The sequence below is a fragment of the Lissotriton helveticus genome, chromosome 6 (genome assembly GCF_964261635.1).
Source record: "Lissotriton helveticus chromosome 6, aLisHel1.1, whole genome shotgun sequence".
In the NCBI taxonomy this organism is placed as follows: Eukaryota; Metazoa; Chordata; class Amphibia; order Caudata; family Salamandridae; genus Lissotriton; species Lissotriton helveticus.
This window is the reverse complement of record NC_136067.1, coordinates 1,313,314,641-1,313,340,334: the sequence shown is the minus strand read 5'-3', so window position 1 is coordinate 1,313,340,334 and position 25,694 is coordinate 1,313,314,641. Positions and strand designations below refer to the sequence as shown.

The 25,694-nt window shown below is 43.3% G+C and overlaps 2 protein-coding genes across 2 annotated transcripts in view; both read right to left on the bottom strand.

Annotated features, from left to right (window-relative positions):
- Positions 1 to 15,203, bottom strand: part of LOC144763448 (F-box only protein 5-like) — a 61,679-nt gene extending 46,476 nt beyond the window's left edge. Inside the window, exon 1 of the mRNA XM_078649046.1 lies at positions 15,074 to 15,203. Within this exon, the coding sequence (XP_078505172.1) occupies positions 15,074 to 15,110 (37 nt within the window). The 5' untranslated portion in view covers positions 15,111 to 15,203. The remainder of the gene's footprint in view (positions 1 to 15,073) is intronic.
- The window catches only part of MTRF1L (mitochondrial translation release factor 1 like), a 265,821-nt gene continuing 255,270 nt past the window's right edge, over positions 15,144 to 25,694 (bottom strand). Inside the window, exon 7 of the mRNA XM_078649049.1 lies at positions 15,144 to 16,092. Coding sequence (XP_078505175.1) covers positions 15,892 to 16,092 — 201 coding nt within the window. The 3' untranslated portion in view covers positions 15,144 to 15,891. The remainder of the gene's footprint in view (positions 16,093 to 25,694) is intronic.

Here is a 25,694-nt window from a genome sequence, read left to right as displayed (position 1 = left end):
CTATCCCTTCGTCTTCCACTTACCCTCTATCACTTTATTACATGATTTTCAAACTCTTCCTTCCATTGCACGTCTGCAACGTTGCCTTTTACACACTGCACTCTCCACTGCTAAAATATGTAACTTAAGACATTGGCAATCATCTAACCCTCCCTCGAATGAAGAATGGCTTGTAACGATGTTTCAGACAGCGTCTCATGAACGTATTATATACTGACTTCAAGATCAAGAGGAAATCTTTCAACAAGTATGGAATCCCTTTCTTAAAGACCCCTAAACACCCTTTTTCTCCTTTCATATATTCTCTTTACTTTCTACCTCTTTATGCTACGACAAGGAGTCTGTCTATATCTATATCTACCTCTTAATCTATTTCTATTTCTACAACAATTACGCTTGTATAAATGTATTTCTTTATAAAGTTGAATCTATTTAAATTTTACTTCCTTGTATACTTGTGCTTGCGTTAATATTCACTTATGTATTCCTCTACTTACTTATGCTTACTTACTATTTTTTCCTACTTATTTCTATTTATTTTTCCTTTTAGCTTATCTTATTCCCCCCCCCTTATATTTACATTTCACTCCCTATCAATTTGCCTGATATCTTTCAATTCTCAACCCACTTTACCCCTTTTTTCTAAATCTTTATAAATGTCTCAATGACACCTGCATATTGAAATAAGTTTACTTATTAACTTACTCTTTATATCATATAAGATGCCCTATGTAAATTTCTAATTTTCTACGTTTTATGTGATAATGATATCCTGTATGCTTAGAATGTTAATTGCAATTATACAGCTTTATATAGATGTATTTATTACAAGTGTTTTCAGTAAACAATTTCGACAAAAAAAAAAAGAAAAACACACAATAATAACTGAAATTAGTGTATCACTTCCCACTGGTCAGAAATACAACCTACTCTGATTAAAATATCTAGGGAACAACAAAAAAGATGGATTTTTCTACACAATTATGATTTATATATGTTTTCATTGCTAAATAGTGATAGCTGACAGGAACAGGCCACCTTGACAGCCAATGTCTGCAATTAATGAAATACTTAGCACATTATTTCATTTCCACTGCTGCCTTTGCTGTTAAATTATAGTTACAATAAAAGTGAGCGGACATATCAAACTGCAATACCGCTCTCAGTGTTGGAAAATACATTCCAATGATTCATGAAATCATAAAATTTAATGTTCCATTTTTACAGACAGGTATGCTGGCCAAATTCTGATTTGCATGGGTACTCTGGCTTCTAAGTCACCAGGGGCTGAATGACCTAGCTCAACGTGGCTACTATACAGGCTTTAGTATGATCTCCTGTTGGTTCATGGCCACTTCACATTTCTCCTTATTAGCATCTCTTAAGGTAAAATTATTCCTAAAGTTGGTGCACACACATGATGACCCGTACTGCTCAGATACAGTTTGGAAGGCTTCTTTAGAAGCATCCTGGTGGGACCACTCAAGAATTCCTTAGTCTGTTTATTTGTCTCATGTCTTCCCGATTCATGAATGTCTCTGAGTAAATGCCGGCTTTGCAAGACTATTGGCTACCAAGTGCCTCCATGATCGGCAACACGTGGGAGTTTAGTGTCGGCACCAGCTGCGTGCCGGACACAAGGAACACTCAAAAGCATGAAAATCACACAGACGGTGTCACAGTTGGCCATTCTACGAAAGTACCTTGGCTGCAGTCAATAAATAAATATTCACTTGACTGAATTTAAACTGCTATTTTAGTGGAAGATGTGAACACAGAAACACACCTTTCATATTGATAGTTTGTCCAAGTTCAGCATATGACCAAGCTGTCCGAAGCAGCATGCTGAATTTTCTTTGTTTAATACTTCACTTAGGCTGGAGAGAGATGATGTGAAACGTAAACTGATACAGGCTTTACTCTAATTCGGTTTGCAGGTTCTGTCCAATCAAGGGTCGAGGTAAAGCCAGTCCTATCTGAACCAGACCATACCTATGTTACAAAATGATGTTCCATTAAGCACAAACAGTGTGAGCATCATCTAGTTTCAAGATGATGATGATTGACTATGGTCTGTCTTGCTAGGCAATATTTCCTCTGCTGGACTGAACATTGCTCTAATTGGGTCAGTCGCAGTAAGTAAAATAAAATCTTGGTTTTTGTGTGACAAGTGGCGTAGGGATGAAAACCCTTGCATCGCAATCAAAGCTGTGCCGTCCTGCGCCTGTTCTACTCTGCATGGGCGGCTCTTTCGTAATGGCGGAGGATATCTGCCCCGCTAAAAATGAAAAATAAAATGATAATGAAAGCATTTTATTATTATTTTATTTTTGCCTGCCTGATTGCCGCCGACGCAAGTCTTCAGTGGGGCGGGGCCAGGCAATACCCTGTGACAGGCATGGCAGTGTGAGTGGTGGTGGGCACTTTTAAGAGCGCATGCTCGTTTGGCCAGTGGTCTTAAGTTTCTCCAACCCGGCATGAGAGAAGCGCTAGGATTGGCATCTGGGAGCCTGCACAGTGTGCAGCTGGAGTCGATGATCGTCAGAGAGGAGTGAGGCTGCGTCTATCGATGCAGTAGATGCAATTTTATTTATTTTAATTATGTTCCATTTTGTTTGTATTCCCTTCTCCACGCCCCCATGCCTAATGAATGCAAAAAGCTGTCACTGACTCTGTCCAGTGATTTTGCCAGAATGGACTTAACACTCAGTGATTGCAGTGGCTCCAAGTTTTATAGGCATGTGGCAAACCGTGCCTAGAGCTCACAAGCCGGGGGTACACCTACACAAAGCTTAGGGTAGCTACAGCTCCTTCACACAGGGGTACAGGCAAAAAGACCATTGGTAAAACCGGATTACATGTTAGGGGAAAATAAAATTGTACTTATACTCTTGGTGAGAAAGCAGCTTATACCGATATATAACACTCCTCCTTTAGATATAAGACTCCTCCCTACCCAGGTCTCTGCTTACTTTGAATTCGAGCTATTTCAGCAGACTGGTGGTTGGCTCTGGCCAGGCTGTGCGCAACTTTCCATGTGTATGGAGCCTTACATTACAAGCATTGGCAAAGCCAATAGGTCTTGTCTTGTGGTTGCTGTTTAGTATGGCTAAAAGTTAGTGGTGTAGAGAAAAGTAATGTGGAGTGTCAGAGTGGAATGGCAAAGAGTGGAGTCAAGTGTTGTGGCAGAGAGTGTCATGCATTTGAGTGGCATAGTGAGGAGTTGTGTAGTTTGGCAAACACTGGATTGGCATTGAGTAGACTGCACTGGTGAAGAATGCATTGGCGTAGAATGTTGCAGAATATAGTGGCACTAAGTGGAGTGCCATTAAATTCAGCTGCATACAATGAAGCGTCGTAGAATACATTGGAGTAGATTAGAATGGTACATAGTCGAGTGCAGTGATGCAGAGTGGAGAGGGGCAGTGTGGAGTGGCATAGAATGGAGTGGAGCAGAATAGGGTAGAGTGATGTAGAGTGGCGCAGAATGGAGTGGCGTAGAGTTGAGTAATGCAGAGGGCAGGAGCGCAGGGTGGAGTGGCATGGAGTGGAGAGAGCAGAGTTGAGGGGCATAGAGGGCAGTGGTGTAGAGTGGTGTAGAGTGGTGCAGAGTAGGGTACAGTGCCAGAGAAAGCAGTGGAATAGAGTGGAGTAATGCAGAGAGTGCAGTGTTGCAGAGTGGAGTAGCAGAGTGCAGTGTTGCAAAGTTGAGTAGCAGAGTGCAGTGATGTAGGTTGTAGTAGAGTGGTGTATAGTGCAGTGGCAGAGTTCAGTAGTCTAGAGTGCATTGGTCAAGACTTCAGTGGTTAAGAGTAAAGTGCCATGGCGTGGAGCGGCGTAGAGTAGATTGTTTCAAAGTAGATGGGGTGGGATGGAGTGGTGCAAGGTAGAATGCAGTTGCCTTGAGTGGCATAGAGGAAAGTGGTGTAGAGTGCAGTGACGTAAAGTTCAGTGGTGCACAGTAGACTGGAGTGGCGTACAGTGGAGTAAAGTGCGTTGGCAGAGAGTATATTGGCATAGAGTGCAGTGGTATAGAATGAAGTGTTACAGAGTGGCATAGAGTACAGTGGCATAAGGTGGAGTTATACAGAGTAGATTGATGTGTCCTACACTGAGTTGTGTAGAGTGCAATGGTGTAGATCAAAGTTGTGAAGAGTGCATTGGCACAGAGTAGAGTGATACAGGATAGAGTAGAAAGGCGTAGCATGAAGTGGCATAGAGTGAAGTGCTGGAGAGTGTGGTGGTTTAAAGTGGAGTGCTGCAGAGTAGAATGTAGGGGTGTGGACTGGTGCAGAGTCGAGCAGAGTGGTGTAGAGTGAAGTATGCATGGTATGGAAGCGCACTGCCATTACAGAGAACACATTTCCAATTGAAATGACCATTACATTTGTACACATGTAGTTTTACTAATAAAACGATACAGTGCGCAAACAAAAATGTGCAGAAATTGCATCACCTAGTGTAAAGATTTGTTTTGATGATATTAATACAGCAAATTTAAACTATATCAAGATAAATGCTTATAATGAAACACTGCGGTTAGAAGTTCCAGACTTGATGCGCAAAGGAAAAGGAAATACAGAAAGTTTTCCAGACCAGTAAGAGAGATACGAATGGGCATTCATATGTAAAAGGTACATGGAGCTAAGAAACAAGCAAATCTTTCCAAAGACACCAACACATAAGAGGTATCTGTACAGTGGTAGAATTAATTCTTTAACTTTAAAACTGGTTATAGAAGGTTTCCCAGTACTCTTTTCTAGATTTTCTAATGAAAAACCCATGTTTGCTTCATGCTAATTATGTGATACTTTACCTATCAGGTACAATGAAGTTTTTTCTTCAAGTAATACACAACCAACCAGAGATGAATACTGCTATAGCTTTTCATATTTGGTATTACATAGATGTAACGTGCTTAAGAAGGCTAAACTGGATACAATAATCAAAGTATAGGCCGATTATGGAGCAATTCTACCTTTGGAAATACACTGAATGATAACCTTAAATAATCGATTATAGAGAGAGTAAAAAATAACAATTGTATAAAAAATACTAATGCAAAGTCAATTGCACTCTCGCTAGACTTAGAGCCTGCTTTCAAGAGGGTAATAACATACCAGAGGCCATGCTGATACACAAGTTGAGGGCCCGTCAAACCAGCAAATGTATCTGTGCCATTAGTGATGCCAACAGCACTGTACATGGCACACACTGTGGTAAAGCTCCAGGCCTTTCAGACCTTTTACCACATATTATACACTGCCAGCCCAAACCCTCAGGATAGGAGATGCATACTTGGCTTTGTCAATTTTTCAGAATTTATAGTGAATGTGCATCTGAACTGGATGAGTCTATCACTACTGCGGAGGTGCTGGGGCTATTGACCAACTCAAACCGTCCAAAGCACCAAGTCTAAACAAATTGATGGCCCTCTTCTATATTATATTTGTTCACCCCCAAAGCTATCCTATTTTAACCACCCTTTTCAACACTCTTAATGCTGTGAACAGATGCACACAATCCATGACAGACCCCTCCAGATCGCCGATCCCAAAATCCTGCAAAGACTTAACCCCCTGACCATCCTACCGGCCCATCTCCCTCCTTCACTTAGACCATAAACTCCTCGTCTAGGTTTTAGCAAACAGTGTAGACAAATTACTGCCTAGTCTGCTTCACTCAGATCAAGGAGGCTTTGTGCTTAACCAGTCCATAAGCACTAAAATCAAGCTAGCCATACACATCATAGAGATCGCCAGGAGGATGGTCAAGGAGATCCGGTCTTTTGAAGTTGACAAAGCGTCTGACATAGTGGACTGGTGTATGTTCTTTGACGTCCTGAGGAAATTCGGCCAGGTTGAACATATCTTTGTTTGGCTTACAGCTCTCTACAGTAACCCAAAAAGTGAGGATAAAGGTAAATAGCAACAAATCAGCCCTCATATTCATCCATAGAGCTATCTGTCAGGGATGCTCACTATTCCCACTACGTTTTGATCTCTTCCCAGAACACTTGAAACCAGCCTCAAATTCACTGTATTTCCTTTTGCTGCATCTCCTTTAAGGTGTCGCCTTCACAGACAATATATTCCTCACTCTCAAGGAATCCAAACTTTCGTTTTTGGCTTTAGTTTCCCTCTTGGAGGAATTTCAGGCTGCCAAAGGCCTACAAATAAACATGACATAATTGGAGTGTCTGATTCTAGTGGGGCTAAACTCCTTGGCGGAATCATTACCTGACATTTTCACTAGACAATGAACTCCATAAAATATTTAGGAATTCAACTGACGCCCAACATCCAACAATGTGGTCGAAAACATTTTAAACTCATCTTATGTGAAGCTATAACAACCCCGACTGTGGAAAAAAAAACACTAACTTACCTGGGTGAGTCACATTGTGGCCCTTAAACTGCCATACAGCCTTTATATCTTCCAGGCCATGCCCTTCCCCTCAGCAAAAATGACATAGTACGCCTCCAGGCAATTGGCATGCATCATATTTGTAAGGGGACAACGCTTGAGACTTGCCACCAAATTCTAAATGAGGCACCCTAGAAAGGGTGGACTGGGGGGGGGGGGGGTACCACATCTTCTATGCTACTATCAAACTTTCCAGTTACACTATATGATAGCATGGCTAGGAGGCGAAACAGTGGAGCTACTTGATCACAACTTGGCAGCCAGAACCCTGGGGCAGCCTATGTACATATCTGCAGTCAACAGGCTAGCACTTCCTGTTTGATATTCTATGGCATGCCATCTTACCTCATTCCCCTCTCCTCTTACATCCACCATAGACAATGCAAACTTTACACCAGGTTTGTCGACCTACAACTTTAACTTTGGGGTCAAAAGATTATGTTCAGCTTCACACCTTTTACACGGATAGGACCTATTGAACTTGGCCCACTCTGAAAGGCAAATAATTGGCACCCTCAGACCCATTTTTCAGTTCACTTCTGGACCTACAGAGGACTCTCAGAGGACTGCCCTGCTGCCTGCTGGGTATTTCAGAGAACTCAATATTGTGTATCAAATTCCAAGAGTGGCGTATACATGAACCCGTGTCTGAACACAAGAAAGAAATAAGGTGTAGAAACAAAACAGAAAATACTCCCATCAGCCCACCATTTGGCGGAGTGTCGTCATCTGGGATTTTTTGTTCAGAAACTGGTATCTGTAGGGTCTCTCACCTGGTGACATTGTGATTAGACCTATAAACAGATCCTCCAGTGGCGAAAAAAGTACATGTTTAACATGGCTAGATGGGAGAAGTTGCAGTGAAAGTGAAAAAGGAAAAGTGAGTTAAAATTACTTAGTGTGATGCCAAGGCAAAGTACTTTATTAGAGGGGTCATCACAGAGGTAATATTAAAATAAAAGCAACAGTACGAAGATAGTATTAAAACAAATATTACTATCTGTCAGATGGATATGGTCGACATGTTTCAGCCTATAAAGGCTTTCTTCAGGACCTATGACATATAATACTACTGCAACAGTTACTATACAAGTTGACAATCACTTGATAGAAAAATCACCCTATGGGTGCCTACCGTATCTCATCTGGTAGGACAATGGATTCTCACCTGTATATAAATCAAAAAACAGACACGGGACATGTATACAACAACAATTTTGAAAAGCCAGATTTATATAAACTGTACAGCACACATATTGGCCTTACCACCCCATGTGGGGCAAATGTAATGAAAGAAAAACTCACCCACAAAGTTTATGGGGAAAGACCTCGCCTCACCTGGCACTCGCTCAGGACAAGCTTGCACTGGCCTTTTGTCCACATCCTTTTATCCATTGCTTTATAGTCTAAAGATAGGTAATTTGAGGAATTCTTAGTGTGAACATGGACAATTGTTGTTACTTTTTCTACCTCCTCAGAGCGGGGCCTCCCATTGTCCTGAGCGAGTGCCAGGTGAGGCGAGGTCTTTCCCCATAAACTTTGTGGGTGAGTTTTTCTTTCATTACATTTGCCCCACATGGGGTGGTAAGGCCAATATGTGTGCTGTACAGTTTATATAAATCTGTCTTTTCAAAATTGTTGTTGTATACATGTCCCGTGTCTGTTTTTTGATTTATATACAGGTGAGAATCCATTGTCCTACCAGATGAGATACGGTAGGCACCCATAGGGTGATTTTTCTATCAAGCGATTGTCAACTTGTATAGTAACTGTTGCAGTAGTATTATATGTCATAGGTCCTGAAGAAAGCCTTTATAGGCTGAAACATGTCGACCATATCCATCTGACAGATAGTAATATTTGTTTTAATACTATCTTCGTACTGTTGCTTTTATTTTAATATTACCTCTGTGATGACCCCTCTAATAAAGTACTTTGTCTTGGCATCACACTAGGTAATTTTAACTCACTTTTCCTTTTTCACTTTCACTGCAACTTCTCCCATCTAGCCATGTTAAACATGTACTTTTTTCGCCACTGGAGGATCTGTTTATAGGTCTAATCACAATGTCACCAGGTGAGAGACCCTACAGATACCAGTTTCTGAACAAAAAATCCCAGATGACGACACTCCGCCAAATGGTGGGCTGATGGGAGTATTTTCTGTTTTGTTTCTACACCTTATTTCTTTCTTGTGTTCAGACACGGGTTCATGTATACGCCACTCTTGGAATTTGATACACAATATTGAGCTTTTTGTTAGACCTTTAGTATCCCTTGTGTGTTTGTTACATTTAGATTGGGGGATAGGATACTCGGGAGGTCTTTAAATTATCTCCCCTCAGACCCTTCTTCAAACCTGTTTCTTGTTATTTCAGAGAACTGCCTGGCTGCACCAAGAGGATTGCGCTGCTGCTTGAAGCTTGCTTTGTGCCCTCCGATGACTGCCCTGCTGCTTAAACCCAGGACTTCCTGAGTGGCTCCCAGGGCTAGCTGGCTGGCCTCCTGATCAGCACCTCAGGGATAAAAAAGCTCCAACCATTTTGAACTCACACCTGGACCCAGCCTGAGTGAATCCTGACCCTCAAAGTGGTACCCCTCCAGTCCTGGATCCTTGGAAGTGGTGAAAGGTGCCCAAATCCTAAACTCTGGACTTATAAGAATTCCAGCCAAAAAGTGCTCTTAGAAACGAGAAGAGATCAGGACTTACCTGCTTGCCGATCTGCCCAAAGTGCATCACCGGTCGGCCTGACTCTGAGGTAACTCCTGCTACATTCTTCTCTGCAGGAAGCCAATCTTGTTTAGCGGTTCATTGAACACTCCCTGGATACAGCCTGCAGCTTCATCCTGCTCGAGATTTTCGACTTCCATAAAAGAGACTATTTCCAAACATGGAAATCTTCACTGTAACTGTCCAGTGGCTCCCCGGCGACACCTCCTCCTCCTCCTCCTCCTCAGACACCGCTGGCTGCTTTGCTCCACTGAACGTTCCCTTTTCAGACATTTTGTTCCAAAATATCTTCTAAATCCAGAGTTAAGCGGAAATGGGACTCAACATGCCCTGGTCTCGCACTACAAGGATGGAAAGGTCCATGACACTGAGTAGGAATTCACTTCATACATTCTTCTTGATGAGGATTTTTGCAAGGCAGTGGAAGCCTAAATTCACAAGGCAGTATCTGACATAGTGTCTCCCTTCGAGAGAAAAATCCTAAGGATAGCACAGAGGTGCTTTGTACCCCTCCCTCAGAATGAAGACATAGCAGTACCCTCCATGGTCGAGGTACTACAGGGGAGGGCCGGCTCTGTACCTCTCATGGAAGGGCCGAAGAAATCAACCCTTAGGGTCGACCTCTACACTTTCGACTGGCTAAAAAGAGCCTTTCTATCTCATAACTTACACCACGGAGGGGAACTGGCATCTGCCCCTAATATCGTGACTCAACAGGGGGCACCTCCTGCCCTGAGGGGTTTGCTCTATACCCACGAGGAACTCAAAAAAAAAATGATTCACTGGGAACTCAGATGGGGACATGAGAGACCTTGGCGCCCTACTTCAGATTACCCTACTGCAACATCTAAGAAGCCCCAGAATACAATGCTCACTGCCCCCATGTTTGAGATGCTGGATCCTGAGAATATCCTCCAACCCTGTTCCTCAGAGTGGGCCCAGTGCAAACACGAGAAAAGTGGCTGCAAATGTGTCGGGAATGCTTAGGAAACCTCTGGACAAAAGTATGGAACCAAGCCAGGGCGGGTTGCCCCTGTCAGTCCATGGATGGCAAAGTGACTTTTACTTAGGAGATTGATGGCAGGACAGCTACTTTCCTGGCTCCATATGTGTGGGACAGTAAGAAGAGGATTGAATGCTCTTGGCACTCTTGTCAGGACAAGCGCTTGACATAATCAATCCCCTGACAAAGATCCTGGGCATGGCAGAGGAGGCTAAGGAATCAGGGCCACTAATTTCCCCAGAAATCCTCTCCAGGTAGGCACAACGTGCTGTCACTTTCCTAGAGAATGCAAATTGTGCAATCTCTACTGAGAGGCGTAGGTCCTTTTTGATCAAGGTTGATCTGAAACTTGGAGATCGCCACTTCTGAGGCTTGTGCCGTCACTAAGAGCTCTTTGGTGATGCTTTTATTAAGGAGCTCGGCAAATTTGTGCCACACTTCACCACTTTGGACATAGTGCACACTTCAATGGGGAGGATATTCACTCTAAAAGTTTTAAATGGAGCTAGTTGAGGCAGTGTGCACTGGGATCTAGGAGAGGGCAATGGAGGGACAAAACCAGATTCAGGAGTTTTCCCCTCCTGAGGTGCCCCACGTCTCTGGGGATGCACAGGCTGCTTGAGGAGACGCAGCAACCACACACCTGCTAATGGTGAGTGTTTGCCCTTCTTCACAGTTAAGAGTAGGGGGCAGGTTTTTTCAACAGGTGAAGGGTGGTAACCTGTGGTACCCGGGTACAGCCCTTCCGCTCTTCACCTACTGTGATGTCAGTGCAAAAATGCTTCCCTGGAAATAGAGATAAAAAAAGATTGGGCAAAGGCACAACCACTCCTAGAGTGGCCCATCCCAGGTGTTTCCTCAGCAATGTGTTTCTGGTGGAGTAGAGTGATGGGGCAGAGCACCCCATCATACAACTCAGGGAGTTCCATGAGTGGCTGGTTTTACACCACTTAAAGATGGAGTGACCTCTTACAGGACATCTTGACACCCAATGGCTGTCTAGCTCATCGGAATCTAAAGGATGCATAGTCTCACAGTTCCTGTTTATTCGATGCATCGCAGATTCCTGCAATTCGAGTTCACCACACTTCCTTTCGGTCTGTCCATGGCTTCGCGGTTCTTCACCAAGGTGTTGAGGCAGGTGATGGAACACCTTAAATCAAGGGGCATACATTTGATTATGTATCTGGATGACACTTTATTAATAGAACAATTACCGAGAAAATTGTATGAACATCACATGACACTGCCGTCTGCAAAACATGGGATTCATAATCAACCAAAGGAAAATCGTTCCTATCGCTGACAGAGGATCACGTTCCTAGGATTCATAATAGAATCTACCTAGGTGACACCGAGTCTCCCATCTTGGAGGATGGTCAAGATCAAACCTGTATTTCAAAAAATGCTCAACAAACCCACCCCATCTCTGCGACAGATTGAACATCTGATGAGCATCCTCTCATTATCCATAATGGAAATCTTCTTGAGCCCACTCCATTACAGAGCACAGCAACGCCTGGAAGCTTTTCACCTGTGCAGGGATCTCTTCGGTCCTCCAAAAGCGTTTCTCTGAGCAGGGATCTCAGGTACTCTGAAAGAGTTTCTCTGTCAGAGGAGGCCAAAGTGGGAATAGGCTGGTGGGTCTCCCACAAGAAGGCCTGGAAAGGGAAGATGATATTCGACTTTCAATCAAATCTGGTGATGGAATCAGATGCCAGCAGAAGCAGCTGGGGTGCCAGATGGGGTTAATTCTCTGCAGAAGGATTGTGTTCCACAGAAGAACAAGGCCTGCATTTCAATTGCTTGTATCTGCTGGCAGGAACCTTTGCAGTGCAGTGTTGGACCAAAGAGAGTATCAAGAGGTTGGTCCTCCTAAAGATGGACAACGTTGCAGCAGTTCGGTATATCAATTACTTAGGTGGGATGAAGTCTGAGTTCTTTCGGATCTGGCCAGATTCTTCTGGAATTATTGCCTCGAGAATCACATCTCTGTGTCAGTAAAGTAACTTCCAGGATGGTCCAACCGAGTGGCGGATGGCACTCACAGCATCTACAGGATTAAAGCCCCTGGCAATTGGATCCGAGGGTATCCCAACTAATCTCAAACATATGGGGACCGTTCATAATGGATCGGTTTGCAATTTGCCAGGACCACCAACTAGACAGGTACTTCAGTTGGAGGCAAGATCCGCAAGCTGCATCAATGAAAGCATTCCTTCAGCACTGGTCCAAGAAAGCAGGCTATGTGTTTCCCCCGCTTTTTATGATAACATGTATTTCTGCCCAGGTACAAAGGCAGCAGGAAGATCTGGTGGTGGTGACACTGTTATGGAGATCTCAAATCATGTATCCAGTTCTGATGGAACTTTTGTGGTCTTCTCCAATTCGTCTTCCCCTGTTTCTGGATCTCCTTTGCGAGCCATCAGGGAATACTCACAGACCAATCTCTGAGGGTACATTACATCATAGAGTACGGCAGATTACAGGGAAAAATGGAATGTCCTATGACTTTCACAAGAGGCTGAAACACTGCTATCCAGAGCATGGGCTGATGGGGCCATTAATTGATATAAATTGGCCTGGTTGAAATGGATGGGTTGGTGCCTGCAAATGGACCTGGATCCTGTGGGGACTGACACTATGCATATCCTGAATTTTCTGGAAAGCAAGGCTTCTGAGGGCATGGCATATAGGTAAGTAAACACGTTCAGATCTGCTATTTCAGCAGGACATACTCCCATCAAGGATCTTCCTATGAAATACATCCCCTGGTTAAAAATGTGTTGAGGGGTATACACCTGCCCCTTCCACCGAAACCAAGGTACTCTCTGGGACATGAACAGAGTGTTGAACCTTTTTCTCTCAAGGCAGAGTAGTCCTATACCTCCCAGAAGGAGCTGCCTGGGAAATTGGCTATGCTTCTATGTTTGGCTCACTGCACTGCATCTGATGTCAGGGCTCGAGGCGTAACAGGTAGAGTATTCACCACAAAGGGGCTACCTTTCCCATCTCTAGGAGAACAAAATGTAATTCCGAGATTCTGTCGTACCCTGATTTTCAGAATGTACCAGCACTGTGTGTTGTGAGGGGTATCTAGGCATATATGACTATGATGAAGGAAATCCGCCCGGCAGATGAAAGACAGCTACATATTGCTATTTGAAAACCCCAAAAGAAGGCGTCTTCATCTACAATCACCAGGTGGGCCTGCTGGGTGATGCAGAAGGCTGGAATAGACATACATTTTGTCACACATTCGGTAAGGGGTGACATGGCTTCCAAGACAACTGAAATGGGGGGTTCAAATGGAGGTTATCATTAATGCAGATGACTGGTCTTCAGATTCAACTTCGAAGCGGTTTTATTTCAAACTAATCTCCGATTTGGCTACTTTGGTAACTGATAAGCTTTGAACCAGCATATCCTCACCTTCAGCGCTGACATGTAATGAAAATGTCCTTGCTATCGTACCGGAAAGTTTCAATTCTATAAAGAAGATGGAGGAGAGAATTATCCCACCTAATTATCTGAAGTCATGTTAGCCTCTCTCCGTTGGATGGGTATTATTACGGGAACAGCTAAAGGGTTACTCTGTATCGTATAGGTATTTATATTTCATTGGCCTTTGAATTTGGATTGTCATAAAGTTAGGTTGTTCAACCGTTTACAAGAATTCTTTAGGTTGGATTATCTTGTAAAACATGAGGTCTTCAATTATGATTCATTGGAGTGGTGTAGTAACAGAGGTTTTGTCTTACAGGGAACGAGTCTGCCAAACAGGACTACTCTGGAGCAGACATTGGACGTCTGAAAGACGAAGAAAGAGGGGGCAGGACGATAACTGAAGGAAGGGCAAGCTTTAGAGCGGATGATGCCCAGTGCGACAGTCAGTTTTGCCCCCCCTTCCCCACCCATCCCCAAAAGGACATCCTCCTTGCATTCCCTGACTACCACCAGGCAAAAGTTCCCTTCATCTCTCTTTGGCACCTCTATCACATACATTTCATTTGTTTTAAAGCACGGGTAAAGGCTGGCTTTACTAATACAAATGTATATCTATCCAAACTAACCCTTTTTAGCAACCTTAGGAATAGATAATGAAAGACTGGGAGGAAAAACATATCATATTTTATGCAGTTTGCATGCAACTCTTTGATGACAGTTCTTAACAGTCACGGTTTTATATTACGGATGTATCTTATGTTCTGCAGTAACAAATGGATCTTTGTGACAAAAGCAGTAATCCACTCAGCTATCAGTACAAAATACAGATTTGGGATCTGCATGGTACGTGTTCTTTGCAGAAGGCATAATAATCTTCTGTGCTACTTTATACCAGTAGACAAAACTCGGATCTCTCTCTCTCTCTCTAACAGGAAGATTAATCACAAGAGTTATCTATATATTTTTATTGCTGTCTAAAAGCTGGATTTAGAAGGAACTCTGCAGAAGATGTTTTTAAATCTTACATTATTGCTAAGCACAGTGCCCATCCCCCCTCCCCCTTTGAGGTCAGCGTCCTCTCCCCAGGTCAGAGCCCAGTGTGGCCACACCAGTCGCATCCACCTAAAGCCAGCCCTGCTGATGCTTTTATGTGTGCCACGATGTCACTTCCAATGCAGACGACACCAACACAGATTCGATCAATGCCACATACTGGCAATGCTCAAGATTTCCCAGATTAAGTCCGACATCTGGGAAATATTCTAAGGAATCGGCAGTTAGAGGTATAGCAGAAGTACTATAGCAATAAAATACGACTTGAAAGGTATCATGATGAGGACTGTTAAGGCTCCCAATCTTCTTTCCCGCCTCAATAACATGCGGGCAGAAAGCAATATATGAAGTAACTCACTCAAAAGTGTAACACTACCCCTAATAATCCAATCACAATGGCTGTGACCACCCACCTGAAAAAATGACGCCTTTCCCTGCGGTAGTTTCCATATTTTGTGTTATAAACGCAGAAAAATGCAAGGCTCCGTATGCTTGAGTTTATTCAGGATATCCAACCAAAGGTACATTCTTCGTGTGTGGGACACATTCTTCACTAGGAGTTTCATACGATCACTCATTAGGCCTCAACCAAGATGTTAACTGGTTAAAATCAACAGTTAAGAATGGTCAGAATGCTTTGCCAAGTTCCGGCCTTTTTTTTAAATTAATTTTTAACTTGGTGGTGGTCAAGAAGCTTCTTCAAATTTCCCAAACGAGCACAATGGCCACTGTTTCCGCTCTTTGAACTCGTGCTGGAATTCAAAGAAACATCTTCCCGCAAGAAAATAAATTCCAATGTGCAATCATGCTTCAAAACTAAAACTATGTAAAAATGTTTCTCGATCAAGTCCTGTAGTAAGATGTGCCCATACTGCATGGAAACTTTTCAGTGTGTACATGCAGGTTACTTCTTGTTCAAGTCAACAACCTAAACGAAATCAAAATGCATAAAAATGAGTAGGGTAAAGCATCTAAATACTTATTTTATTCGAAATGTTATGTGATACCACATGTGCTCTCAAAATGCAAGATAGTTTGCAAAAGTCTGAAGAAGACTACCCTTTTGATTCCAAAAAGCTCAGAGTTTGATGGTTTCCGCAGACTAGGGGCAAAGGTCAAGCCTGACCACTTCAGTGAAAAATATGTTCATGCTGAATTTGTGTTCCATAAGCCTTCACCAGGGCACATTCTTCATACTTTCCTCACTGAGTCAATGTAAAGAAAAATATTTTCATCGCTTTTGAGAAATAACTTCTATCAGGGATTCATAGTTCGCATATTCTCTCAAAGACTGTATCATGTCATCCAACAGTTCTTCCCCCAGCAGAAATCCTTGAATGTCATGCAACGACTTGTTTATCCGATGGTCAGTGATTCGGTCTTGAGGAAAGTTGTAAGTCCTGATCTTCTCAGACCTTCCTTTTGTCCCAATCTAGCAGAGAAAACAAACAATATGTCACATTTACAATTCTGGAAAAAAACAAAGCAACACACCTGTCAATGTATTTAAAGAATCAAAGCCATTTCAGTGTGAAGCAGTAAACCGAATTTTGCCTTATGAACAGAGTAGTTGCTATCTCCCTTACGGATAACTACACGAACCCCACTCTATAGGCTCCATTTTCAATTTGTTAACGTAACCGATTCGTATAATAGCAGGAATATAGAGACTATTCTCCAACGTGTTTCCCAAGTGACCTAAACAGTTCACTGTAAATGGAAAATGCCAACATTAGCAAGAGGAAAAGACCACGCTATGGCACGACATCCGACAAATCACAGGACTTTAACCACACCTTTCGTTCAAGAGAGTGGGCATCGCAGCCCTTTGATGGATGAACTCAGACCCTTGACACTTTGGTGCAGGATGTCGACCAATTAAGTATTATGACACAAAAAACTGCTCTGATTGAATGCTTTCTCTTAAGTCAGTCATCTTTCTACCTTGGATGCAGCATGCCCAACCAATACTTAGGCAGATAGGGATTTCTCACTATTAGTACAATCCTGCATGAATTATGCCACTAGAAACGAAAGCCCTAAAGATAATATATTAGATAGCTTTACAACAAAAAAAGGATACAGAATCCAAGAAATGCCCCCTAACTAAATATTTCTAGACCACCAGTGTGCCGCGAAGTTCAATACCTACTTAGAGGAGATAGTTCCCATACACACAAAAATCTTGTTTATGAAATGTAAGTATGGTACTCTTGTTATTTGTAAGTGCAAACACTATTGTATAAACTGCTGGAATGACTACCTGTAACTTGCCGTGATTTCTCTTTCTTAATGAAGGTTTTTTGAAAGAAAAAAGTATGGTACTCTTGTCAAAGCAGGCTTCACTGCAAATTGGTCTAATGATGCATGTTGCGCAGCAACCTGCTGCTACTGTAAAAACACTTGGGGAGATATGACTCTACTTTTTTAGGTCTCGCCTAGACGAAAGCAAAGCGAAGCTTTGCTGTCTAGGGCGAGACGACTTATGTTGTTACTTCTGGGGGAATGAGTACAGCAATGTTGCACGCGCTTTCTCTTTCCGAGATTGTACCTCGTGAGCGCGCACGTCGTCACTCACGCATGTGCACAAAGAAAGCAATACACACTGCATATACACACACGCACCCCCCCCCTTAATCAGACACACAGCGCACACAGACAGACAGACGCACGCACAAACACACCCAAACAGACACACGCGCATACACCCCACCCCCACTCACCCCTCCTCTCACTCAACACACTCACCTGTTCTGGCGGTGCTCGGCGGCGGATCTGCATCTCGGGCGGCGGTAGCGCTTTGCGGGGCTCTCTCACCACATGAGAGCCCCGCCTTCCCCATGCGCCCGGCCGCTCTTCACCCGGTCCCCCATCTCGGGACCGGGACTCAATGCGGAGCCTTCGTGGCTCCTCGGGCAGCTCTCTCTGTCTCTCGCCGCGATGGGGCGGGACTTCCGGTTGGGGCCACGCTGTGATTGGCCGGCTTCCCAACCGCTTCCGGGTCGTCGCAGGCAGCGCGGCGGCCCGGCGGGGACTTGTTTTTTTCTATCCCGTTTGGTATTTTCTTACTGTATGTTTATGAAGTATTTCTCAGTATATCGGGGCATTAACTTGGTGCCACATTTTGTCAGAAGAACTTCTACTGCCAGCGACAAGCTGCTTTAGTCCTTGGATGCACCTGACAGTGTTCAGCCGTCTGAAGCTGCCGGGTAAATAAATGTAGGTAGCATTTCAGCGCGCGTATATCAATAACTAACTCAACGAAGCACGCGAGGACGCCTCCAGAGGAATGACTTCAGGTTCGTTTAACCCACGAGATAAGTAATGCGTCTGTGACTGAGGCTGGCACGAATCTCTGACTGAGGCTGGCACGAATCCAGGACCGTGTTGTAAGAACCAAGGTCCCTATTCACAGAGCTACTTGCGCAAATAAGTGACACTAAGGTGTGGAAAATACTGTGCATGCTTTCAAAATTCAAGCCCAAGTTGGTTATTCACAAAACATGATTCTGCATTTTTACAAGGTTTTACCCACATCTAATTAGCACCTGAATTGTATAATTTTAGGTGATAATAAATCATCTTGCAGTTGTGAGTTGTGGGCGTTTCAGGGCAGGAACACAAAAAGAAGTCAACTCCAACCAACCTGCACGCTTCTGGTCATTCATAAACCTTTACCAGCCTGAACACAGTTGCAAATGTACTCCTCTGAACTGTAGTTGTTAATTTACTTTCATCATAGCAAAAGGGAAGAAATGGGGTTCTTCAGAGGACAAAAATTGCATGTGCAAAAGTTCTCCAGTGTTACATTTATGCACTAGGGTTAATATTTACCTAATTAGTGGTCGCCTGAGCAGCTATGGAATTCCCATTACAGCTTCCTAGGAGCACTCCTGGAATCCTTTGCGAATAACAGATAAGTTGAACAATTTCTCCAAACATAGGAATATATTTATATGTTATTGGGATGCAAACAGTCGCCGGTGTGACTTTTGAGAGCGTGAGCTCATTCCTCTAACTTTTCAGGATTTCAAAGTTTTTGTGCCTCAGCACACACGAGTCATAGTGTGTTGTGAGTGTTTCCTGTTCCCTGTGGCACTCACTTTGCCGAGTGAATTCCCTCACTCTGTAAAAACTGAAATTGTCTCATAATGAGGCTTAGAGGTGGATGACTTCGGTATTGCTCAGTCTGCTAACTGTGACTGCAAGGGTTTGTAATATGCAGGATTCCTTTCTAGGTCTTGCCTAGCGACGCAGCGCATGCCCTGCTCGCCTTGGCGACACCTGTTGTCATCGGTTTCTTGGTTGAAGGGGGACAGGAGATGTGCACGCGCCCTGAGGACAGGCGATGTGCATGTGTACGGCTCTCGCACACATACATCTCATGTGGTTTCAGCACAGTGCACGGATGGTGCGCTTTCACTTTGCCTCCCTCCCTCCCCCCGTCGCCTCCAGCACATCTTGGAAGCTCCCGGGGACCCTGCACGGCGTCAGCAGTCTCGGAGTTGGCTCGCCGTTCTTTGATTGTGGGCAAGTTGTTGCAATATGAAGCTCGTAAAAACATTTTCCCTGTGCCTCGCAGTGCTAATTGTTTCTCTGATACATAACAGTTGCGACTTTCCCTTTGCTCCCACACTTCGTTCACAGCGTGGCAGCAGTTCTTGCAGATAACCTAAGCTGGTGGTCTCTGGAGTAAAGGGTCTCTTGCTTCACATTTAGCTCATACTCTCTGTCTCGCGATATCAGGCTCTGTGACCATCTCTGTTTATACTCAGGTTTATAATGATACGTCTCTAGTCAGCCCTGTGTCGAGCACTAGTCAATCAGTTGTGTAACAATCTCTCCGCAAAGCTATTTGGCAAATGTTCCTCATTCAGCTGCTGTGGCGACTTCTCTCTGCACACTCCTTGTCAGTGGTCAGCTTCGCGTTGCCTCTCATCTCCCTGCTCTGCCCTTAGCCAAGGTGAACATTTTCTCTGTCCACAGTCCTGTGTAGAGGTTTGTTTGCTTGTTATAAGTGTTTGCTGAAGTGCTAACAGGCCACCTTATGCCCACTTTGGAATGCTCAGACACACTGCTAGTCTACAGACCCCCACACACAAAGTGATGGTCTCTCGTCCCTTGGTCAGTGATTGTCTTTCTCTTTTTTCCCCAGAACCCAAGTAGTCAGGATACTAACAGTCCTATATTCAATAAAGTGGTCACTGCCGCTTTCTTACCAGTATCAGGGTCCACTATGGCCCGAGGACATCAAGTTTATGCCCCATCTTCCAATCTTGGGTTATTTTATAGCTTTTGTGTTAGGATGGCACTCTGTAAGTCTGTTTCCAATGCTGGAAATCAGTAATATTACATCATTACTAGTTGCTTTCAGAACTGGATAGTTGGGTGATTTTCTGTGCGGCCATGGAGGAAAGAGGGCCCCAGTTCACGCTTCCTCTTGGGTGGCCATAGAAGAAATACTCTGCCTTCACCGGCTGTCGGGAACTACAAAGAGGCTGTCCACTGTATTGTCACCCAGCAGACGATGTGACCAGCTGCCCTCCCTTGCTCTGTTTTAATCTTCTTCAACACATGAGACAGAGCAACATATGAAAGCTGTAACCTGCTGATACATGAATGATGAGAAAAGGGATGACCGATCTGATTTGATCAGGTTGTGTTTTTCATGGAATCACTTGCTAATATATAATTTCCAAGGAGAATATTTGATGCTGCTGCAAATTCCTTGAAGAACTGTGTGCGTTATGATTTTCTAGAAGTTTTAAACTGGATTTTTCTCTCAGTGCATGTTTGGGATTTAAATGTCTCTCCCCCAAGGAAAGCGTTTTTCAGCCCTAGTACAAATGTAAGTACACATATTATTGGGGGGGGTCGGTGGCTTTTCCAGGTGCTACTACTGCACCATGTAGAGTTAAGAGCCTATTGGTGCACGCCAATCAGCCTGTCACCCCACCCTTGTCCAACTTGTCACAGAGTTGAACAAGCATTTGCAATGCCTTAGGCCTCACATTGATGCGAGTTTGAGCTATTGACATTGCAAATAATAATGCCTTTTATTTTTGTTTGTTTTTTAAAACTTAAATAAAAGGCATTGTTATTTATAATGCCAATAGCTGAAACTCTCGTAACTACGAGACCTATTGCATTGTAAATGCTTGTTTCTATTTTGCACCTGCTATCACAGCAGCCAAAATAAATGGATTATACCTGTTTATTGGAACCTCGCTAATTCTTTGAACCCAGAGTTCTGCTGGTTCTACATTTATTTAATACAGTGTTAATGGTGATAAAGCACATCTCATTAAAAAGCATAATTCAGCAAAACACCGAAATACCCAAAGACAGTTAATTATTCTGATGCTCACGGAAGAATGCATTCCTCAAACAAAAAAAATACGCTCCAAAATGAAACAATGAACAAAAGATTTCTATTTTACCATTAAGGTGCTTAGTGGCAACTGCAAAAACAACAAGCGATGGCAACGTCAATAGGTCTTGCCTATGTGAGATTTATTGGCTTTTCTAATATTTTTTAGCTAAGTTGCAAATGGCTGAAGGTAATGTAAACAAGCTGTATGACACAACCAGTGTTGCCCACAATATAGCACTTTAAAAATACAATAAGTTATGCTGCACTGAAGCCAGCCAGCGCTGCTGTATAATAGGGCAAAAAAAATGTTGACAAAGCCAATGGATCTTGAGACCTATTAGCTTTGGCAATGCTTGGAATGCTCTGCTATGTGGCAAGATAGAAGTATTTATATAGTGTTTACAGCAGCTGAAGTGCTAATGTTAAATAACGCAGAATGCCCTTGCCAAGGTGTTAGTGTGTCCAGATTCAGAAGCATTTTAGGCCAGCACAAAAACTGTGAAAATGTGCTGTATAAATGTGCTGAATGTAGCATAAGTTGTAGATGGAAAGAAAAGTCCAATAGGTTACAGCCTTTATTGCTTTGTGTTACTTTGGGTGCAATGGTTGCAAATGAACCAAAACACACTTCTGAATGCTTGTTTAGTAGTAAAATAAAGCAAAAATAGGTGTTTAGTGGATTTCCTAGACATTTTGGTTCCTATACCACTGCACCTGTTGCTTCATTCAAAGCGAGACCCTAGTGGCTGCAAGTTACTTGCACTTCTGACTGCTTTAGTACTAAAATATAGCAATAATAGGTGTTCTGTGGGTTTCCTAGACCCTTTGGCGCCTGTGCACTGCACCTGCTGCACCATTCAAATCATGACCCTAGTGTCTGCAATGTAATTACACTGGTGACTGCTTGTTCAGTAGCAAAATATAGCAATAATCGGTGTTCAGTGTGTTTCCTAGACCTTTTGACCTCTGTGCCACTGCAACTGCTGCACCATTCAAATCATGAACCTAGTGCCTGCAAGGTAATTGCACTTGTGACTGCTTGCTCAGTAGAAAAATATTGAAATAATCAGTGCTCAATAAGTTTCCTAACCCTTTTAGCCCCTGTGCCACTGCACCATTGAAATCACGACCCTATTGCCTGCAAGGACAAATGAGAAAATTGTTTCATTCCAGTAATATAAGTGTTCCCAAAAAGGTACAGTTGCAGACTGAATCAATAATTATTGTACAGCCACACATAAACACAAAAGCTTTCATAAAAAGTGCCTTTAAAATTATCTAACTCTCCAAAAAGAGTTGCTTTATATGTCATAAATAAAGCATATTCTTTACACATTAAAGTGAAAACCAAGCACTGGTAAATTGTGTTACAATGTGGCTGGCTCTTTCCTGTGGAAATAACTTCTCCTGTGTTTGATAGTGAATGGTCCATAAAAATATGTTAGGCTGACACTGAAAAATGCGGTTTTGTACTTTTTTCCTAAAAAGACAGTTTCATAAATTAAATGGACTTACCAAAGAACCTGTATTTTGCAAACAAATTGCAAATGTTTTGAGATGGCTATGTCTAAAATAAAGACAAGCATTTACAATGCAATAGATCTTGCATTACTGAAGGTAATGTGAGACGTATTGCATTGCAAATGCTTGTTTATTATGGATCAAGTGGACTGGGCGGTCTAGCAAATAAGGAAATGGTTTTCTATAGGGGTCTTTTTTGTGAAACAAGAAATTTACTTTTCTTAAACCATAACGCACAACTGGCCAACACACAAGTCGCTTCCTTAGGGCTAGTAATCGTGCCGAATGTTAATGCAAATTCCTATTTATGAGATAATCAACATCCAATTCTACAATGAGGTGAAAGTCCGGCTATTAATAAACATAGCAAATAAAGCTATTAGTGCTTTAAATAACAAAATCTTATCAATGAGAGAACGGTAATGTTCGCGAATGTTAAAAGGATTCTTGTCAATTCATCATGGCATGATGACCGCTGTGGTCTAATAGTGCGTGGTCTAGTAAAGTATACCGGTATGGCATTCGGTACTGGGTTTGGCCCTGAGGAAGCGACTTGTGTCGTGAAACATGTGTTGGCCAGTTTTGCATTGTGGTTTAAGAAAAATTGATTTCTTGTTTCAAATAAAGACCACTAATCCATCAATGTCCTTTAGCTCAATTCGCCACCCCCAGTTCAGACCCAGCCATATGGGGAAGAGCTGCCACACTGAAACCCACGGTTCCTTGGAAGGCAGTATGTGGGAAGAGCAAAGCCAGTCTCCGCTGAAGGCTACCAACCCCATGAGCAAGCTGCAGGGCAGTCAGAGGGATCTCCTCCCAGAGGCATTGCTTCTCATTGTAATATTCTCATGTGGAGGTCCGTGGGATGAGCCAGATAGGTGGACTCGAGAGGCACATCTGGGGATATTATTCCTTGACTCTTTCACGTGACAAGTTGCATTTTCACCATAGTTCACTACCTAAAGTAAGCGTGTGACACTACTAGGATCAGAAACGTCACTGCTGCTCAGGGACAGTCAAGGTGCCCTTTCCTGAGACAAGGGCTGGGTGGGGAGAGATATACTGAGTGCACAGACAAGTAAGTCTCTAGGCTTGTGAGAGTGCGAATGAAAAAAGAATGTGAAGAGATGTGCCTCAAGTCCGCGTGTTAGCCTAGTTTTTGAAAGTTGTGAACTTGTTGTCTGGGATTTCACCCTGCTCGGACAGAGTGCGTTGCCATGTAACCACGAACGTGGCACACAATCAGTTTGCTTTTCTTTGGAGGCATTTTGGTTGGTTCTAAAATATGACAAGTCATTATAGTGTACGAACACAACGGCCGGGTAGTGTTCCCCTTGGTGAAGGCAATACCAAAGATACTGTTCAGTTTCATGTAGGGGCCGCCATCCCCCCTCTCCTCCCCACCCCACGGAAAGTCGTCTAGTGCAGGGTGGAAACTGTTTCATAAATATATTCAGAGCACCTCATGCTGCGGGTTTATGTCACAATATAGATTTCTAGTACACATTTAAAATTACTCGTTAACTAGTTTTTTCACGGGATTTTAACTTGTGTCCTGCAGATTGCACAAGTTATCAGAGGAGAGCGATTAACTCACCGAGTCATCCTGCTGTCATGGAGACAATAGTACTGTGATATGAAAGTGAGGGCTGTATCCTGGACAGTATGTCTGTTCCCAGCCTACATTTCAAACCATGCCCAGCCTCTTGAATGCATGTCAGCGCTGGCGCTCTGTCCTTGGACATGGATGGAGGGGGTGCTTTCCACATGACAGGACTCATTGGCTAATTTGCGAATTAAATCACCAAAAAGGGTGAAAAAGGGCTGGAAGAACTGAGAGACACAAAGAAAGTGCAGAGACAGAGGTACTGAAAAAGAAAGCGAGATCAAGAGAGTGCCACTGAGGTTGAGATAACAGGTGAATCTGACATAGAACAAGCTGGCGGCATTGTGCAAGGGTAACCGCTTGTTTATATTTGCATCAAGCTTTCAGTTTAACAATAGCTGCTGCCCCACACAGCACTCATGGGGTGGGGTGGCAGCTATTGTTAAAGTGAAAGCACAATGCAAAAATAAACATGTGGCTGCCATTGCCAAAGCAGACTGATTGAAAAAACATAATGCTTACCTACTTATGAAGGAGACCGCAAGTAAACGATCCAGTTCGGATGGGCAATCACAAAAGGAGACAGGGCGGTAACAAGGAGGGACTAAGAAGCCTCATATTGAATCGAAAGCCAGCACTTACAAAAGACAATGCCACCAGCCAATGAAAAATATGGGTGGTGCTCTCACGACACTTCTACATCTAGCCCTACTACAATATGCCTCGCAGAGCGAGCAGCGCAAGCGCTGCAACGCTAGGCTCGACCTAAAAAGGGCACAAGCAGGCTCCATGGAAAATAACGCTGCATTCCTCTTTCCTATAAATGCTATAACTTTGAAGTCAGACAAAAGCAAATTAAACACCAGGCTCCCACAAGCACACAGCTTGAAATTTGACCCAGCCTTTAAATTAGGGGTGGGCAGTGAACTCTGCTCCGCCGGCAGAATTTGCAGAGTTTTGCCCACTCCGCTTGGAACACAGAGTTCAGAAAAAACAACAGCATCCGCCACTGAGCAGAGTTCACTGCCCACCCTTCTCTCTTCTCCTGAACTTGTGGCTGTGCGGCGAGCAGTACATTACTAACGCATTAAGCAGCTTCTCGCCCAGTGATAATAGAGATACTGAGATGTAGCTGGTTGCAGACAGCAGTTTTCTTTAGATTTTTTTATTTGTCTTGTCTCTGAAAGTGAGAGCAACGGGAAACTCAATTAATTATATAGCGCTTACTTCCCCTGAGTTTCAAAATACAGCTGCAGTCCCAATAAGAAGCACTTTGTTCAGTATAGTAAAACAGGGGCTTAGTGCTTGCACTACCACTTTAAACATACAGCAGCAGCCCACTGACAAGTGCTGAGGCTGCCTAATGCCTGGATGTATTGTATAGCATTAGCAATGTTGACTTCTGAGAAGTGCTTGCCCTATCCTTTTAAACGTGCAGCAGCAGTCCTTTAGAGAAGTGCCTTCTGCTGTGATGTGTGTTTTGCGACAATCAGTTTGATTGAGTCCTGCAGTCCTGTCGAGCACTAAGGATATC